Source organism: Penicillium odoratum, assembly GCF_028828045.1.
Source record: "Penicillium odoratum strain IBT 22623 chromosome Unknown utg000004l_segment0_segment0, whole genome shotgun sequence".
Lineage (NCBI taxonomy): Eukaryota > Fungi > Ascomycota > Eurotiomycetes > Eurotiales > Aspergillaceae > Penicillium > Penicillium odoratum.
The window spans coordinates 812,548-831,809 of record NW_026643146.1 but is presented as its reverse complement, the minus strand read 5'-3'; the positions used below and the strand labels follow the sequence as shown (position 1 = coordinate 831,809).

General features: G+C 49.6%; 6 protein-coding genes across 6 annotated transcripts; 4 read left to right on the top strand and 2 right to left on the bottom strand.

Moving 5' to 3' along the window:
* Positions 1-40: 40 nt before the first annotated feature.
* Positions 41-1,700, bottom strand: N7520_004561 (coatomer subunit delta; the record flags this gene model as incomplete). Its single annotated transcript, XM_057138495.1, has 3 exons — positions 41-944; positions 1,008-1,204; positions 1,257-1,700. Coding segments are annotated over 3 exons (1,545 nt in total), but the record flags the coding sequence as incomplete, so codon positions are not given.
* A 520-nt stretch (positions 1,701-2,220) lies between these two features.
* N7520_004560 (uncharacterized protein) lies at positions 2,221-4,672 on the top strand (the record flags this gene model as incomplete). The annotated part of the gene is made up of 2 exons (XM_057138494.1): positions 2,221-3,279; positions 3,347-4,672. 2 exons carry the CDS (start codon positions 2,221-2,223, stop codon positions 4,670-4,672), a joined length of 2,385 nt encoding a protein of 794 aa, XP_056996701.1.
* Positions 4,673-6,059: 1,387 nt separating this feature from the next.
* On the top strand, positions 6,060-7,596 carry N7520_004559 (DUF803 domain membrane protein; the record flags this gene model as incomplete). The annotated part of the gene is made up of 7 exons (XM_057138493.1): positions 6,060-6,069; positions 6,129-6,238; positions 6,268-6,358; positions 6,417-6,507; positions 6,557-6,717; positions 6,775-7,066; positions 7,122-7,596. 7 exons carry the CDS (start codon positions 6,060-6,062, stop codon positions 7,594-7,596), a joined length of 1,230 nt encoding a protein of 409 aa, XP_056996700.1.
* A 557-nt stretch (positions 7,597-8,153) lies between these two features.
* Positions 8,154-11,140, top strand: N7520_004558 (uncharacterized protein; the record flags this gene model as incomplete). Its single annotated transcript, XM_057138492.1, has 3 exons — positions 8,154-8,370; positions 8,441-9,162; positions 9,212-11,140. 3 exons carry the CDS (start codon positions 8,154-8,156, stop codon positions 11,138-11,140), a joined length of 2,868 nt encoding a protein of 955 aa, XP_056996699.1.
* Positions 11,141-12,100: 960 nt separating this feature from the next.
* Positions 12,101-15,103, top strand: N7520_004557 (putative importin beta-2 subunit; the record flags this gene model as incomplete). Its single annotated transcript, XM_057138491.1, has 3 exons — positions 12,101-12,202; positions 12,328-14,952; positions 15,002-15,103. 3 exons carry the CDS (start codon positions 12,101-12,103, stop codon positions 15,101-15,103), a joined length of 2,829 nt encoding a protein of 942 aa, XP_056996698.1.
* Positions 15,104-16,796: 1,693 nt separating this feature from the next.
* Positions 16,797-17,190, bottom strand: N7520_004556 (CVNH domain-containing protein; the record flags this gene model as incomplete). Its single annotated transcript, XM_057138490.1, has 2 exons — positions 16,797-16,993; positions 17,058-17,190. 2 exons carry the CDS (start codon positions 17,188-17,190, stop codon positions 16,797-16,799), a joined length of 330 nt encoding a protein of 109 aa, XP_056996697.1.
* Between the last annotated feature and the right edge of the window lie 2,072 nt (positions 17,191-19,262).

Below are 19,262 nucleotides of genomic sequence, written 5' to 3'. Positions count from 1 at the left end.
CAACAGTCATTAGTATCCGACTCTATACAATTCCCCAGAATCATACAATCACGAATTTCTCGGCAACACTGCGGACGTCCTTGGAGAATCCGGTACTCTCACCCTCCATCTCCAGTAGCGACACATCAGTGACATCAACATCCACGAATGGCTGACTCTTTGTGAAGCGAACGCTCATTGGGAAGAACTGATCCTCATCGCCGTCGGTAGTCTCAAACTCGAAGCTGCCAGTAGGGTTCGATTCATCAACAGCACCGAGGTTCCAGTCAATGCTGTCACCCGAGACCTCGTATACCGCATCAAAGCTAGCAATCGCGGGCTCTGAATCCTCGTAAGGAATAGTGACAACAACATCGCGCAGGCTATCGCTGCCGGTAAGCTCGTACTCCACAGTCACAGTGGTCGAGTCGGAGCCCTTGTTGACCCACACGGTGAATGTGATGGGGAGAACATCGGTGTTATCAGCCGAGCTGGCCACGCGCCACCGCAAAACACCAATCGCGTTGTTTGTGGGGAACCGCTTCGAGGTGTCCTTGAGTTGAATTATGGAGGAGCTGGTGAAGAGGGCCTTGTCCACGTTGGGGTGAGTTCGGAACTGGGCGCCATGGGTAGGATTGGCCTGTAGATCAAGACGCAGTTTTGTGAAAGCCGGGTCCGAGATGCGAAGTTGAAGATCTCCCTTGACTTCGAATTCCTTCAGGGCACCGTCGCGTGTAAGAGTTGCGGAAATGGTCTCGGCAATAGTCATATGGATGGGCTCCCGGTCCGCCGTGAGAGATTCACGCGCCGAAACGGGTTCTTGCACTGGAGTGGACACCTGTGGTGTCACCAGAGGGCTGTCCTCCTCGGGCTCGGGACCCAAATCGCCTCGGACCTTTTCGTAGATATCGGTTGCCTTGGACTTCTTACCAAGTTGCATACCCTTGCCACGGGTTGGGAGGGGCCTGAATATTCAAATCGTTAGATGCGTGCTCAAAAGAGTCTTCCCACACAGGGGTGCAACATACTTTGCGAAAGTCTTCTTCTTCTCCGCCTCATAAGAATCATATGTATCCGGCACTGATGGGCGGGAGGGGGGTGTGTAGACGGGGTAAGAAGGAGCCCGCGGGGCTGCGCCACGGCCTGTACGAGCAGCTTCCTTGCGCTGCATCTCCAATTGCTTCGCCTTACGCTTCCGCTCCTCGCTGGCCTCCAATTCCTTGTTCTATTCGCCGGTGTCAGTCTGTAATCGGCCACGCGTCATTATCCAAACATACCCGCTCAATAATCTCTTGGATTCTCTCTTCGTGACTCTCCATCTCCAGGAAGGTCTTGATCTGAGACAAAGACAGATTTTCCCGGTAACCCAGTGTCACCAACTCATCGAATGCGCTCAACAACTCAAAGGCATTGCGCACGATCTCGCGCTCGTCTAGGCTCTTGCAAATGCTGGTGGTAACCTGGGCAAACAGGTGCAGGCTGTCTATATCCTGGAGAATATTGGATTGGCGGTTGGTGATCAAGATGATGTACAGCTCATCCAATGGCTGGTAGACGAAGCGCACGTTGTCTTGCTCGACAGTGGTGTGTTGGGTTCCCGAGTCTGCCAGCTTAGGGAACGAAGCCAAAAGTGCCTCAATCCGCGACCGGGGGATTTCGCGGAACTGCCGTGAGAGGACTGCTTTGCCTCCACGAGTGCATATCGACGCTGCGAGAACGACCTGTTGAGAGAGTAGAATGGGTCAGTCCAGGTCATTGCGGGGAGGGCTTGAACGGGCAGAAAGGGGGATTGGTTATAGTCTACCATGGTGTAATTGTAGACAGCACTCGCTGTAAGACGAAGAAATTGGAAATGTGAATATTAGGTGGTGGTGCTCAGAGTAATTCAAAATTCACGATGCCCCTGTTTGGTGTTTAGTTAGATCATTGGGCAAGGCCGCAAGCTAATCTGTTCTCTTTCATGGATTGGTCCGTGCTCACCGCTTCCCCCCTTCGCTTAGTCTAACAGTGAGCAACTTCTTTTCTCTTTTCTTATGTTCAAATTATCTTCACGTTCGACTACTTATCTTCTGCGTTTCAGTTCCTCGTGACACTTCGTAATATGAAACCAAGTTGCTAACTTGAATTTTCGGAATCTTCCATTATTTCCATTTTCCCCCTCTCATGACCTTCACACTCTAAAATACCATCCCCCCAATCTCGCGTCACGTACCGCTACCTCGCCTTTCGACGCGTTCTGTTATGACAGCAACATCTTCCTTACTTCCTTCCGGCATGGAGATTCCTGCCGAGGATCTTGAAATGGCTTCGCCCTATCAAGGTCAAGCTGATGATTTCGATATCGATATCGACCTGATGGAGGATCAAGTATCCAACATGGACAGCGACATGATGGGAGCGGACGATTTCCCCAATACTTCCCAGCCATCTCTCTTCCAGAACGATGTGGCAGATGATGCCGATATGGTGGACGAAGCCTCCGAAGGCTCTATGGTCGATGCAGACAATCTGCCCGATGAAGACCACGACATCGATGTTCAGTATGACGACGTAACCTATGAAGCCGAAATGCTGGAAGGTGACCACAATGAAACTGCCGATGTCGATGTGCCCACCATCAATGTTGAGACCACTCAAACTATTGAGAATAACGATCCGAGTCAGATTGCTCCGGAAACAGCCACCGAGCCCAACACCGAAGGCCAGGAAATTCAGAGTCTACCCCCAGTGACCCTCCCCGCAGAGACGGATCAGCAGGAGACTGTCATTCAAGAACCACAAGTTTTGCAAGAAACAGTTCCTGTTGAAAAAGATGAAAAAGTTCAGAATGAACCTGTCCAGGCAGTTGAGAGTGCTGAACCTATTGCCGACAACGACAACAGCGAAGTCGGTGAACGGACTAATGAAACTGCAGAGAGTAACATCCCTGGCCCTGAGGTGCAGCACACTCCCGACCACTCGGTTGAGAATCTGGAAAATCCCAAGGCCGCTGCTCCTAATGCAGACCCTACTGCTGTTGAACACGAGGAGATTCATGTTTCTCGCGAAACAGAACATGAGAATACCCACGAGGAAGAGTCTCTTCACACTGTCAAGGTTATCTATCAGGATAACGAGATCTCCTTGTTCCCACCCCTAGAAGGTGACTCGGCCGAAACATTCTTCCTTCATGATGAAGATGTGGCCTATGACAACGTCAGTAGATTGTTCAGCTCCCTGCGTGACGTACTTCTGGATAATATCGCCGAACACGACACTCTTGTTATTGATATTGATTCCCTTGGTATTCAATTAACAGAGGTAAGTTTCTCACCTCATCGTGAAATCAAGATTGGACACGGAATGCTAATTCAAACACATCATACAGGACTCTTCGGATACATCCAGAATCACTTTACACCAGATCCTAGATATTTATCTTCGTCTCTGCCATAATGATGGGATCTATGACCCAGACGCTCTCTATCTGAGCCTTTCTAGCAAACCAGCTGTTCATCATGAACTGGCTAGTCTTGATTCCGCCGCCAAGGAAGGCAAAGGTCTATCTCAGATTCACCTGTGGGCTGATTATGATGAAGAAGACCCCGTCGTAGAAGACGCTCATGGCACTCATGAACAGTCTGACGATGGACTGCAACGGGATTCTCAGGGTAATCAGCCCGGCGACGGGGCCGTCGCCTCCCAAAAAACAGATTTGTCTGATGAGGGAACGCATGAGTCTGATGAAAGCAATGATATGGAAAACGTAGCAGACGAAGCTCATCAAGGGCTCGATTCCAGTGACGCTGGTATCAAAACAAATACCGAATCTCGCTCCACGGAGGCTCAACACGAGCAAGAGACAAACCAGAGGAACGATGAACACCAGGACAAACTTCACGGTAACGAAAGTCACACTGAAGAACCCGATCTTGGCGAGAGACCAACAACGGAGTCAGCTGGCTCAGCGGTCCTTTCCGAACCAGCTGTGGCAATTGATCAGCCTGAGGATGCATCCGTAGAGGCCACTCACGACGGTCATGAAGCTTTGGAGCATCATGAAGCCAATGAAAACAACCAACGCCCTGGTAATGAAGACCTTGATGATGACGAGTTCTCTGGCGCCGATGACCTTGAAGTCGCTGATCTTGCTGTTCCCGCTGAGCAAGTCGATGAACAAGGGCATGAGGATGGTACTCACAGCGTTGATTCGACATTCCAACATGATGGTGAGCCCACGAGTGGCCTGGAAGCTGTTAATCATTATGATCACGTCTCCGAAGAAGCTCCGGAGTATAATACGGACCCCAATGCCTATGAGGAGTCGGAGTCCACATTAGAGAACCTGCCCCGGGAAGATGCCGAACGAACCCCAGAGCCCGAGGATCACCTCCTTGAGATTGCTGAAGACGTACTGCAAACTCCTGCCAAGGAGAAAAAGGACGACGGCAATGCTCATAGTGTGGATAGCGTGGACCAAGAGTACCTTGACGATTTTGCCGCGACTTCTTTTGCACATGGTGATGATGATGAGGACTACAACTATGACTACGAATTTGTTCCGGAGGAGGAAACTGAGTTGGGTGGAAGAGATCCCTCTACTGACTTCCATGCTCCCGACAATCTCTCCGTGAAACGGTCCCGTGATGAGGATGATGAGTGGGATATCACGGAAGCCACTACACCCGAACTCAAACGTCGACGACCTTCGTAAACGACCCCCTTTTGCTTTCCACGGCGTCCTCGACCTCCAAGTCTTTTTCTTGGTTGGCAAGCCTAGTCCAGATTTCTCTGGATGCCCTTACGCCATGGTTCCCAACAGTTACGCCCTAATTTACTAACTCTGATAACATTCAGCAACGGTGACGACCCGTGGGCTTACTTCTAATAATCACAGCTAACAACCAGGTACGTTCAATACTTCCCGATATCCCCCTTCTCTCGGCCTGCGGGTCCCCTTTCCTCCCGCCCCATTCCACCAGCGGCGTTTGAGGTGGTTTGCAACGCCCTGCCTTGCCCGTGTGATCTATTCTTCTCCTGTCAGGCCATCGACTTTTTTTGTGTTTTTTCCCCTTGCGTGATACCACTTCCTATCAAAAAGTTGAGCTTGGCGTTCATTGGGGTTTCGAATGGGCGTGTTTTGCAATATGCACATTACATATTTATGGCGTACGCATGCAATAGGGTCCACCTATCTTTACATAGGTAGCGCTGTTGCCAATGAACTAAACTTATTCTTCAATTTCCCTAGGTCATCAGATGGCATTCCATAGCATGGATCCTATGTATCGAGTCCTATGTAGTTTCAATGCCTGGCTATCTGGGTCCAAAGGTCTAGAATGTCGTTATGGACGATTGATGAAATCAAATTTGGGGAAATTAGTATAACTCATTTCCCGAGTGGATCTATGGCTAAGTATAGACGGCTGAAAGCGGTGGTGTGAGATCTTGAAACGAGACTGATCGACGCCATTCATTACCAAGACCAATGGAACAAATCAGGGTCCAAGTTATGCCATGCAACAAACCCCCTACCAGATGTCTTAGCCCTGTACAGAAACTTTATGAAAAGAATTATAGCGAATCAAATAATTATATTGACTCTCAAAAAATCCAGGCAAAAGAAAAGCTTTCAGTTAGTCAAATTTCTAGCATAACACTAGCCCAAGTACCATCAACTCAGCCGTTCTCTTACGCGTCCCGGATCGGCCAATCTCGAAACGGAACCCCACCGCACGCAGGCACCAATCTTGCCTTTCACCACCTGGCACCCGCAATCTTCATCCCCTTACTCATCAACTCCTGCAGAAATCTCGGGCTGGCTCGTCGTTTCTACACCCCGGTCGCTTCCTGATTCATATATCCTCTCTTCGTTTAACGATTCGCTCCTTCCCGCCCCCAAAACCCATAGCTGGCACTGGAGGCCTTTCGACAGTAGGAGCATCGGCTCCTAAGAGATAATTACCGTCAACATGCTTCCAGACAAGTATGTGCGCATGCGCTTCCCTTCTACTCTCCAATGTGTTGAGCACAAAGTGTCCAGAAGTTAACAATGCGCGCGAAATAGATATGTTGGGCTAATACTAGCCATCGCATCAACAATGGCCATCGGTACGGCATTATCTATCTGGGGCGTCTTGAAAGACCCAACTAATGCAATGCATCATTAGGCACAAGTTTCGTTATCACCAAAAGAGTTCGTCCAACCTCAGAAATCGCCAACCGAAGACCTCAGACCGCAGACCTACCTCGGTTGGAGCAACGGGCGGCCACGCATTTCGTAGACAGACACTAATGCGCCTGGTTTAGGGATTGATGCAAGCGTCCGAACAACATGGCTTTGAGGGCGAAGGGTTTTCATACTTGAAGAGTCCCATTTGGTGGGGAGGTGTCGTCACACGTACGGGAATCATCAACATCCGATTTTGAGAGGAATCGCTAACATAAAACCAAAACAGTCGCCCTTGGAGAGATCGCCAATTTCGCCGCTTATGCCTTTGCGCCCGCGATTCTGGTGACACCGCTTGGAGCGCTGAGTGTTCTGATCGGGTATGGAATACGCTCCGTGTGGCTGGGACCCTGCTGACAATGCTTCAAGCGCCGTTCTGGGCTCATATTTCCTTGATGAAAGGTTAGGGAAGCTTGGAAAGCTGGGCTGCGCCATGTGTCTTTTGGGCTCAGTCGTAATTGTCCTCCATGCGCCCCCTGATAAACCGGTCGAACGCATTGACGAGATGCTCGCATATGCTGTCAAAGCACGTATGTTTGCGACCTGGGCTCTGTTTTTGAAGGTACATTGCTAACTCTTACGCTCAGCTTTCCTTATCTACTGCTTGGCAGTTGCGATCTTCTCGACGGTTATGATCTATCGAGTCGCCCCAGTTTACGGAAAGAAAAACCCCCTCATCTACATCTCGATCTGTTCCACTGTCGGCTCGGTCTCCGTGATGTCGATGAAGGCCTTTGGTATTGCGGTAAAATTGACATTCGGTGGTAACAACCAATTCGGAAACGCATCTACCTATGTTTTCGCCATTGTTACCGGTTTCTGTATTCTCACCCAGTTGAACTACTTCAACAAGGCATTGAACTCATTCTCGACCTCAATGTAAGCCAACGTTCCCACAAGACTGATTTCCGCGCTAATGTTTCTTGTCATTCAGTGTGAACCCCCTCTACTATGTCACCTTTACGACCTTCACGCTCTGCGCCTCTTTTATCCTTTTCCAGGGATTCAATACTACGGATGCAGTCAACACCATTTCCTTGTTATGCGGCTTCCTGATCATCTTTACCGGTGTATACCTCCTCAACCTGTCACGCCACGATCCTGACGGACATGCCCTGGTCAATGCCAAGCTTGACGACGAGGGAGTCCCGACCGACGGCATCGCAAGCTTCCAAACTCGACGCTCCATGCAATCCCGCCGCAGCACCGATCCGCATCGTCGGAGTTCCTCCAGCATTTTCCTCAACGGTCACGGTGATCGCGAAGGGCTTATCCACTCGTACGATATCGAGAACAACTCTGGCATTGGTTTGGACGATCTGGCAGAAGATGACGGCGAACCAGGCCCAACCTTCTCGGTTGATGACCATCGTACGTTAAGGCATACAAAGCGAAATAGCCAGGTCTGATGGCCTTCGGAGTGATTTGAAGCCAGCGCTCCCCCTTCCTTCACGAAATTACTGCCTCCACGCTCTACAATCTCGTTCCATTTCCCACCATCTTCGAGCCCTTTTCTGGCTTCTGCACTTCTTTCCTCATCGAAGCCCTTGTATTTTTATTGTTTCCTCCAAAATGCCCGAGTGCAGAGATTGACGTTTAGAAAATCTCATGTCAGGCACTGGACATGCTATGAATGATTGGATATGACTCTGGTTTCTCTGAATCGCTGGTTTTGTTTCTCTTTTCCTTTTTGTTCTTCCCTTTTCCTTGTGAGATCGGGGGAAGGGTTATGTATATACGGAGTGTTTTTGAAAGAATTCCACATCACAAATAGATTGGCATATCCCAGAAGTGGGGCTCCCGCTCCGATGATGTAGCTTGCAGGTCAGCTGTTAATGGAAGTTTCACTTCCGACTCCCAAGCCGGTTGATCGCCGGTTCTAACCTTTCGTTTCTTTGATTCGTCCCCCTCCTGTCCTTTTCCCCAAGAACCGAAAGATATCGATTCCCGAGGCGACATCCTCGCCATGCCGGGTTTGTTGCGGAAACTCGTCATCGTCGCCGCAGTCGACGGACTGATTCTGCACGGACATGGCGTAAATGGGCCCCGCCATAACAATGGCAGCAATAATGAGGCCTCGTCAATCCGCATCGACTATAGAACGAATAAGATCACAGCCCTGCCTGCTTCCACAGAGGAGTCACTAGAGGGTCGCGAGTATTTGGAAGCCTACGGACTCGTCGGTATATTTGAACTGAGAAGCCTCGGGGCTATAGCTCCAGATTTGTATCACTTGGCATTAACACCCTTCAGGTCTTCTGTCCGTCGCATCATACTCGTTTCTTGTCTCCATTACTCAGCGTCAACAAGTCGCGCAGATCCAAGGCCGTCCCGTCTACGCCGTGACCAATGTTGCGATCATCCCCATCTCCTCGCAAGCAGATGCTACCCACGCAATTACACAGGCGCGCAAAGAAGTGTCACGCGGTGATGCCGACCTAGACTCTGACTCCGATGATGATATCCCAGAGCAGGTTGCGGATGGCGCGGAACCTGAAATCGGTAGCGCGCCGACCTCGCCCAGTCGGCAGGCAGCTTTCCATACCCGCGGTGCGAGCGTCAGCAGCATTGCAGAAGATGTGATTGGAAAACGCGTTCCATTCGGTCGCTTCGCGGCGAATTGGCTCTCACGAAAGCCTCTGGGATTGCCCAGGCCTGGAGCGCTGGGGCAGGATGTACCCGAGTCGCCTTTTGATGATACCCCCGGGCTAGCGAGTACGGATGCTGACTTAGAGGAAGCTGCGGAAGCGGCTTTGCCTGAAGATCAGAAAGATGGCTTGAATCCTGAGGATAAGGATAATCGTCCTCGCTCGGATCAGGCGGCAGAGCTGTTGCCGAAGCTGCTGAAATACACGAAGCTGCTTTTTGCGTCGCATAATTTCTTTTTTGCATATAACTATGATCTGACAAGGCCGTTTGATGCTCAGGAAGCACGCACAGAGCATCTTCCTCTGCATAAAGCTGTGGATCCATTGGTGGGTACTGTCCTTGCCTTATTCTTGGTATCTGCTAACGCGGCTCTAGTACTTCTGGAACAAACATCTAATGTTTACATTCATTGAAAATGGCGCCCATGGTTTCGTGATGCCACTTTTACAGGGATTTGTTGGCCAGCGAGAATTCACAGTGGCCAGTCCGGAGAAAAAGCCAACATTCGAGTCCGCAGATGAGAAGCCGGTCGAGGCAAAGATTCTAGGCGAGAGTCAAGAGGCAGCATCTGTGGAAACGGAAGTTCCTAAGCGCAACTTTTTGCTGACCCTTATTTCGCGCCGGTCTGTTAATAGACCTGGTCTGCGTTATCTTCGCCGCGGTGTGGATGATGAAGGGAATACAGCCAACACTGTCGAGACGGAGCAGATTCTCTCAGGCCCGGAGTGGAGCCCATCCGACAATGTCTACTCCTATTTGCAAGTGCGAGGATCTATTCCCTTGTACTTTTCTCAATCTCCATACGCCTTCAAGCCCGTTCCAGTGCTGCATCACTCTGCTGAAACGAACCAGCTTGCATTTGGAAGGCATATAAGAGATCTGAGCCGGAGATACGGCAAGATCCAGGCTGTCTCCTTGATTGACAAGCATGCGGGAGAGTTGAAACTTGGTGAACAGTATGAGAGATACGCCGATGTCTTTAATAAGGCTGGTGGGTTTGATGGGTCGCTAATGCGGTTGGAGTGGTTTGATTTCCACAACGAATGCCGTGGAATGAAGTTTGAGAATGTTTCTCGTCTAGTTGATCGGGTGAAGGACACTTTGGACGAGTTCGGTTACACTAGCGTCAAAGATGGCGTATCGACACTCAAGCAGAGTGGTATTGTGCGTACCAACTGTATGGATTGTCTTGACCGTACTGGGGTGGCTCAGTGCGCGTTTGGGCAGTGGGCTTTGGAGCGTCAGCTTCAGAATGAGGGTATCGCGATTGACTTGGGTGGTGACTCGTCTACTCAGTGGTTCAATACTCTCTGGGCAGACAACGGCGATGCAATCTCCAAACAGTATTCGTCCACTGCCGCTCTGAAGGGCGACTATACCCGCACGCGAAAGCGAGACTATCGAGGCGCTCTCAATGACTTTGGTCTCACTCTCTCGCGCTACTATAACAACATTGTCAATGATTACTTCTCGCAGGCTTGTATTGACTACCTGCTGGGTAATGTCACCCCGCATGTCTTCGACGAGTTCTCCGTTGAACTGCAGACCACCGACCCAGGCATTTCGGTTCAAAAGATCCGTCAGAATGCAATCGACACCAGCTGCAAGATCGTCATCAGCAGTCCTTCCGAGGAGTTCCTAGGAGGGTGGACTATGTTGACCCCCCGTCAACCCAATACGCTGCGGACTCTCCCCTTCGAGGAGTCCGTCCTTCTCCTGACAGATGCGGCAGTTTACAGCTGCCGTTTTGACTGGGAAACCGACAAAGTCCTCTCCTTTGAACGGATCGACCTACGCTCTATTTCCCGCATCCATTACGGAACATACGTCACCTCCATCCTGACAGAAAGTCAGTCCAACGAACGCACCAACGTAGGTCTTGTCATTGTCTACCGCGACGGTGACGAGAACCTCCTACGTGTCAACACCCGCTCCTTGCAAAGCAACGTCCGACCCGCTGCTCTCGAGGCCTCCACTGGTTCCACCGGAGAATGGGATCTAGTCTCCTGGCTACGTGGCACCAAGCGCGCAACTACACGATTTGTCGCATTCAAATCTCTTCCCCTAACGAATGCAGGGACTAGTCCTCGCCTCGGGCCCACGACGGGTAATGTTCGCGAGCTTGATCGAGTTCGCTCTATTTGTCTAGAAATCGAACGTGCGATGCTCGCTGGTGATGGACAGAACACCGATGCAGCATCTGTGGTTGAGAAGTCTGATATCATTTCTTTGGCTGATGCGAAGAAACGTACTGGAATCTTGGAGTATTTGGTCTATGATATCAAGAAGATGGTTTGGGCGTGAGCGAGCGGCATTTGGGTATTCTGTATAAAGAAAGTGACTACATGTAGAATGTATCGAATACACGTCGTATCTCTGCCACTTGTTGGTGTAGTACTTGTTCAATGTTCCATTTTCGTGCTCAGCCCTTGCTCTATTTTGCTTATTTGTTTCTTTCTACTGGAGGCTTTCGGCCGCGCATTTCGCGCGGGGCCTGGAACAAACATGTTTTTTCTACTATACCTCTTCGTTACCATTTACATACCTTGTCTCCTGCCATATCTTCTGCATTTTTACCTCTGGTGGATCCTATAGATAAACACGTTACTGTATCTGGGCACTGAGCGCGCCCAATCACGTGGCATATGGGATATTTAGTGGTCTCCAAGCCTACTAGGTGCATACTAGTGACCGTAATTGGTAATTCTTATTTGATTTGTGACCTCCACAGATGTAGCCATTATGTTCACGTGCGTCGTGCCTCCTGCGCTTAGAAATACGGTGTTGAACAACGTACAAATAATATAAGCGTGGACGAAATTTACAATATATTTCTGTTCTATCTTCAAGATGTAGAACGAGAGTACCACGTGGCTTTAGATTCGATTGAACACTTGATGCTGATCTGCTTCAACCAGTTGACGTTAGCAAAATGGAAGGTTTAGACTTAGTTACCGCCTTTCTTTATTTGTCTGTTCGCCCCAGTTTTCCAACTTCGATTTCTTGGCGACGTCCGAGTCATTTACTCTTTTTTTTGTTCTTATCGAAACCGTTATCTTCGTCTTATTTTCTCTCTCTTTTACTCTAACTTCTTCGGTATAATAACTGGTTTGCCTGGTGCAGATCAGGAAGCGTTTGTTCCTTTGATCTGGGGAACCAACGAAGAAAGGGGAGCCGTTCCCACTTTCTTGGCGGGGCTCTTTGTGCCACACGCACTTTTGTTCCTACGGTCGCAAGCCAAGTCGACTTTAGCACCGCTTCAACATGGATTGGCAACCTCAGGATGAGCCATTGAGGCAGCTGGCTTGCTGCCTTAGAGACTCCCTCAATGGCCAGAACGCCGCGCTCCGGAAACAAGCCGAAGTGGTATGTCTATAACAATTTTTTTTTGCTCTGCACTTCCCCTCCCCCCTCTTTGCCAGGAACCAAGACACAAGAAAGCGCACTCAGGAACTTGAAATGGAGATTAATATGATATGGCGTTTCTATAGATGCTTGCTTCCGCAACTACATCCCCGGATTATGTCAATTACATCACCTACATTTTCTCGACGCCGCAGGCCCCTCCGGCTGTTGGCATGGACGATGCTACCTATAGTCTTGTTCGCTTTTCTGCCGCTCTGAACATCAAGACGAAGCTTTTCATGGGATATCACACAATCAGTCAGCAAAGCCTACACTTTATCCGATCCGCCGCTCTGCTCGCTCTAAGAGACACCAACCCACAAGTCCAGGGAGGTGCCGGCACTATTATTACGGAGTTGGTACAGAGGGGTGGCCTGCTCTCTTGGCCGGAGGTGCTGCAGGAGCTTCTGGCCTTGGTTGGTAATACTTCGGGGGATGTGTCGATCCCAGCCCAGGAGTCTGCAATGGCTGCGCTGCACAAGGTGTGCGAGGATAACCGCAAGATCCTGGACCGCGACTACCAAGGTCAACGTCCGCTCAATGTGATAATTCCCAAGCTGTTGGAGTTTACTACCCGGGAGAGCGCGCGGATCCGCTCCCTCGCCCTGCGAAGTATCCACATCTTCCTCCCCCATCGACCTCAGGCCCTAATGGGCTCGTTGGATCTTTTCCTGTCCCAACTCTTCACCCTGGCGGGCGATCAAGACACCGAGGTGCGGAGAATGGTCTGCAACTCATTTTCCCAGCTTGTAGAGTTCGCCCCCGAGAAGCTCATCCCTCACTTGGAGGGTCTGGTCAGCTATATCCTCATCCAGCAGCAGAACGGAGAGGACCCCGAGCTTGCTCTGGATGCAGCGGAATTCTGGATCGTCTCTGGCGAGCAAGAGCGTCTGCAGGGGCCGTTGGCTCAGTTCATGCCCAAGGTTATCCCGGTTCTGCTTCAGAATATGATTTATGAGGAGGACGATGTGATCCGCCTGATGGGCGATGACGACGATGATGCCGACACAGAGGACCGCGCCGAAGATCTTAAGCCCCAGTTTGCCAGGACGAAGGCCGGTCGTATTGATATGTCTAAACAGACCGACGGCGCGAATGATGCGTCAAACCAGCAAACCCAGGAAGAAGATGAGGATGAGCTCAGCGAGGGTGAGATTGAAGACTCGGAGTATGGAGATGACCCCGAGGACGAATGGTCTCTGCGGAAGTGCTCCGCAGCTGCACTAGATGTCTTTTCGAACGTCTACCATGACCCAATTTTTGAGATCATTTTGCCATACCTGAAGGAGACCCTACGACACGAGCAGTGGCCCAACCGTGAAGCCGCTGTGCTTACTCTGGGAGCTGTCGCTGATGGTTGCATGGACGCTGTTGTGCCCCATCTTCCCGAACTCGTTCCCTACCTCATTTCTCTGCTGAACGACCCACAGCCCGTTGTGCGGCAAATCACCTGTTGGTGTCTGGGCCGGTACTCGGAATGGGCTTCGCATCTCCCTCAAGGAGCAGAGAAGCAGCAGTTCTTCGAGCCAATGATGGAGGGAATTCTCCACCGTATGCTCGACAACAACAAGAAGGTGCAAGAAGCCGCTGCATCTGCGTTTGCCAGCTTGGAGGAAAAGTCAGATGAGAACTTGGTTCCTTATTGTGATCCTATTCTCCGGCAATTTGTCCAATGCTTTAGAAAGTATAAGGACCGAAACATGTACATTCTCTACGACTGCGTGCAAACCCTGGCCGAGTGTGTTGGAACAGAGTTGGCCAAGCCCCATCTCGTTGAAATCCTGATGCCCGCTCTGATTGAACGATACAACCAAGTCACCGACGAGTCCCGAGAGCTGTTCCCGCTGCTTGAATGTCTAGGATACATCGCCGCGTCCTACGAGGATGCCTTTTCGCCATTCGCCCCTGCCATCTTCCAACGCTGTATAAAGATCATCTACCAGAACCTTCAGGAATCACTCGCTTCAGTAAACAACCAAACCATTGATGAGACTGACAAGGATTTCTTGGTGACCTGCCTTGACCTTCTCAGCTGCGTCATCCAAGCCATTGACCCGCAAAAAAGTGGCGAGCTGGTGGCCGCCTCCCAGCCTCGTTTCTTCGACCTACTTTGCTACTGCATGCAGGACTCTAATTATGAAGTCCGCCAGTCTTCCTACGCCCTCCTGGGTGACTGCGCCATTAGTATCTTCCAGCACCTGGAGCCATTCGTCCCTACCATGATGCCCATTCTCATTAAACAACTTGACCTGGATCTTATGCCTGACGATGATCGCGTGACTGGCTTCAGCGTTCTCAACAATGCCTGCTGGTCATGTGGAGAGATCGCCGTGAAACAGAAGAGGAGCGACCTTGCCCCGCACGCCGACAAGCTGTACTTCGGCCTTATGGGCATCATGAATAATGAAGAGATTATCGACTCAGTCAATGAGAATGCAGCCATGGCGCTGGGTCGTCTTGGTCTTTGCTGTCCCGACCCCCTGGCAGCCCGACTGAGCGAATATGCCGGTCCCTTTTTAACATCGATGAGCAAGATTGACTTCAGCCGCGAGAAGGCCTCCGCATTCCTTGGTTTCAACCAAGTGGTGATGAAGAACCCCCAAGCCATGGAATCGTGTCTCGGAGCCTACTTTGGGGCCATTGCTAGCTGCGCGAGCAAGTCGGTCTCATCACAGGAGGACTACCGGGATATTCACACCTCGTTCCAGCAGGTATGTGCCTCCACTGTTTTCTCTGTATATGATTCTAACCATCGAGCAGGTCTTGCAAGGATATAAAAACATGATACCCCACTTTGATTCGTTCCTCTCAGAGCTCCCCGGCACTGTGGCTCAAAAGCTACGCACGCACTACCAGGTTTAACGCGGCATACCATGGTTTCCGTTACGATTGCAAGCTACACGACAACGGCCGTATGAAATGCCGGAAATTGTTCTCTCGTGTTACCTTTAGGCTACATCTATATGGTAGGATGACGTCAAACGACAATGCCGTCTGTCATATCCAGCCTCTTCACTTTCCAATCCAATGCACTGTTTCCACTTTTTTTTTTCTTCTTAGCGCCGATGGCTTATCATAACCCATTGTCATTATGACTTAGCAATAGGAGGAACGGTCGGACTCGGTTATGAAAATTCATTAGGTCTAATCAAGGCGAGCCGAGCTTTCGGCCGGGCGTTTCATTACCATATTTTACCACATCTCAGAGTCGGGGAAGCGCGGGGGAGCAAAAAGTGGATTTCAGATGTCCTTTTGACTATCTACGATGTATGACGATTGCAACGGGCATGGTTATTTGATCATTCTGGCATTTCTTTTCTTCCCTGGCTCCAATGTTCTCTTTGCATTGATATTATCGGTACGTCATTTAGCGCTGAATTTCCCTTTCAGATAGATAGATTAGATAGATATGAAAAATACTAAAACTTAGGTAGTCTTCTGATTCATCCCTGCAGTACCCGCCACCCGTGGTCCACGGATAATGGGATATGCACTCATCATCAATAATCCATCAGCAACATTATAGTCACAAGCTTGCCCAAAATAGGCGACGTGGCGTCCCCTCAACCCGTTCATCTGCCGCCCAGGGTCCAATATCAATTCCATCGGCAAAAAAGCCCCATCCAGTGTATTTTCTGTCACATCCATAACTCTATCATGATGGAAAGAATCCCCCGTCGGTGCGCGCTTTCACTTGCCTCTTTTTGTAGATTGCAGGGTCACTTGCCAAGTCCATGAGGGGTCCAGGTCCCAATCATTTTATTCTTTCATTTCCTCCCGCCAAGGCTGATTCCCCCAAGCTAACCAGATTTAATTAATTTATTTAACCTTCCCCTAACAAGTTAACCTTACGCCGTAATCTACTCTACTATTACTTAGGTTAAATTGTCTCTCAACTTCTCTCCCGCCACGGAATGGATCCTCGCTTCACCTCGCTTATTTGACGCCTCGGGAGCCCAAGCTTAACTTCCGGTCGAGGGGTATTGGTCCGTTGAACGGGCACGGGGCTGAAGTACCAAGCCGCGAGCCTTTCCTCGGGGCGATGCGATGCGATGCGATACGTTGGGATGTGGACTGGGACATGCAGGGTCTTTGGTTGTGGCTGGGCGTTTTCCCCCGAGGCCCGATCCTTGTAGAAGTACAGTGGCGAGGACTTTCCTTTTCTCCTAGGTTTGGAGGCTATTGTGGACTTTCGGTTTCGGTGCGTAAGGTAAGCTGGACAGGTAAGATTGGGTTATCCAGTCCTGCAGGGAATATTTACTTTACGCGTTTCACTATGTGGCATGCCTAAATTAGATTGAGCTGAGATTCTGGGGTTGTGACGGAGTAAATTAATCTATGTTCTGAAGTTATACTTGTCAGGGGATATACTTTCATAATTATGGCGCTGCGGTGGTGTGATGCGACAGTATAGTCTTACTGTGCTGCAACTCCCCATTCTGTTGAGACTCTGAGTTATCCAAGGCCTATGCTCGCCACGTATGTACGGTCTATTTGAAGCGATCAATCCAATCGTATTGGATATTTGATATTTAGTATTCAATCAATTCAGAATCTAGAAACAACCCATGTAGCGGAGATGTCCATTCTCATTCTTGATACAGTCTGCCAGGTTCACAACATCTACATGCTGTATACCTCCCTCATCGTCCAGCGAAGCATGGAGCATGGGCTCATGGGTTGGACCCTCCAGCTCGAGAATAACGTCAGACGCATGATCGGAGAAACCTTCAACGCTCCATGCGAATTGACCTAGGAAAGAAGCATCCATTAGTGACAAGGCTGCAGTGGGGCGTACAAGGCTGTTCGGGCTGACCTTTTTTTGCACCCAAGATACCATCCAGGTTCAGCTCGGAATATGTCGCGTCCCCAGATGGACGACGACAATAAGCAGTGAGGATATGGCCATTCTTGAGCTGGATGTCCATGGATGTTTTGTGGAAACCCATTCTGCAAGATTGTGCCGTCCCTAGCTGGATGTATACGTATACTGTACTGATTATGTACTTGAAGAATGGAGAAAATTAGTTAAATGTTTCAATTATATACATGGGGATTTTGAAGCGACGATGTTGCCTCTACATGTCATTATTGATGTTGCCTCTGTTACGGTGTGTTGTTCCGACGAGTCCCTGGATATTTGGGGGCGTTTTCACTGCATCATATTCGTCTCATCGCGACCTGGTTGACCGCCCCGTTGGTCATGATGACTTCATGGGGATGTTCAGCCTCAGAATTGCCTTTACTGAAACAAGGCATACAAGGCATCCATTCACGCGAACCAGGGTGGCTTAGCAAGAAAAGTACAGTTGACGCTAGTGACTTTAATTAAATCGCGGCGCGACGAGGGAGTGGAGGGGAAAGCTTGGAGATCTGGTACGGGTACATCGTTCGAACGTTTTCAAACGTTTTTGGTACTTGGTCTCTGGTCTCTGCACTGGTATTGGGTGTAATTGTTTAGTGGATTCTGGGGTTCAAATTTGGCCAGGTCTGATGCTGTTCCCATGACCGATGGACTAGACCTGGGATTAGCTATGGAATTGCTTTAAACCACTTCTAGGCTGCTTCAAGACTAGTGGAAATCTGAAACCATGGAGATATAGATCGACAGGATGATTTGCCCCTCCGTGGAGGTTCAAGCTAAACCGACAGGCTGGTAAAGCATAGCCATTGTTTGATCTCGCCATGATCGACCATAGTTTATCCCCACGCGTCCAGGATGACCCTCGTTTTAAGTTGGTTAGCGGGAGTTGCCTCCCATGGACCGTGCTGCTCTAGGTCAGATTAGTTAAGACGATGTCATCTGGCAGGGCGGGAGAACCAGACCGTCGGGTCTTTATCCTTGTAGAGCACAGTCTGGCCAAGCCCACAGGGTCCAGATCTGGGAGGCCTAACTTGTTGAAGCTCTTTGTAGCTACCCAACCATATTCTTATCCAAAAATAAAACAATAAAAGGAAAGTTATTCTGGCCCCCAAAATACTGGTCCCAGTGGGTAGCTCCCCAAGCTTAGACTAACCCTAATTTGGCTGAATGTTGCGAGTTAGCGAGACTAACCGTATTAGGCCTTCCATAGGTTTCCCGACTTCGCACTGAATGTCCTCAATTGGTGAAACCCGATCAGCAAGGGTGGAGCCACGTGTAATGCTTCATCGCTGTACTTCATCTCTCTGCATGAAAAACGTGGGTGAACTGGCGGTGTAACGTGACACTTTCGTCAAGAAAAGCCGCGATCCAGTATAGCGGGATTTGGGGATCCCTGTTATTCTTCTGGTCCCCAAGTTTCATAATCCCTAAGGGAAACCAAAAAAAAAAAAAAAACCATTTCCGGCCCCCCGGATTGTCCAAACGATGTAAAACCCGATGGAATGGTCAGACCAAAGGATTAAAAAAAAAGAAAAAGAAAAAGATAAAAATGGGAAAGCCAATAGGAAGCGAATAAGTGGAGTCTCAATATGCACGTTCGGTTGTCATTACCGAGTTGAGTCCGTCTCATCCCGCGTCTGACTTGATTGTCGGATAGAAACGGCCAAATCAAATCAAATTAAATAACTTGGTCTAGGATAACACTGTTACTTGACTTGGCATATGGTTCGGCTTGGCAAATCCCTGACGTTTTTTCCGATCCACATTTCAAGGGTCCTCAGATCGCGGAACTGGTCGATCCATATACACTGCCCCCCTGCATATTCTCGGGACTTTGTAAAAAAAAGAAAAAAGCAAAAGCCACAAGCCCCCTTTCCCTTTTCCTTTGCCTTCTTTTTCTTTATCTTTCCCCTTTAGCGGAGTCACTATCTAAAGTCTAGAGAAATACCTTTGCTTAGTCAAGCCAAGCCTTTGCCGCTTGAACTACCCAAATATAGTTACTGTAGTTAGACTAATGGGCCTTGGCCTTGGTTGACCCAACATTTTATTTCCATTTTAATTCATTTTCTAAAATATATCCACTTCCCTAATTTCGGTCTGTTGGAGGGAAAAAAGCTCCGGAAAGGTTCCCTGGGGCTCCCCGGCAAACCAAAGTTT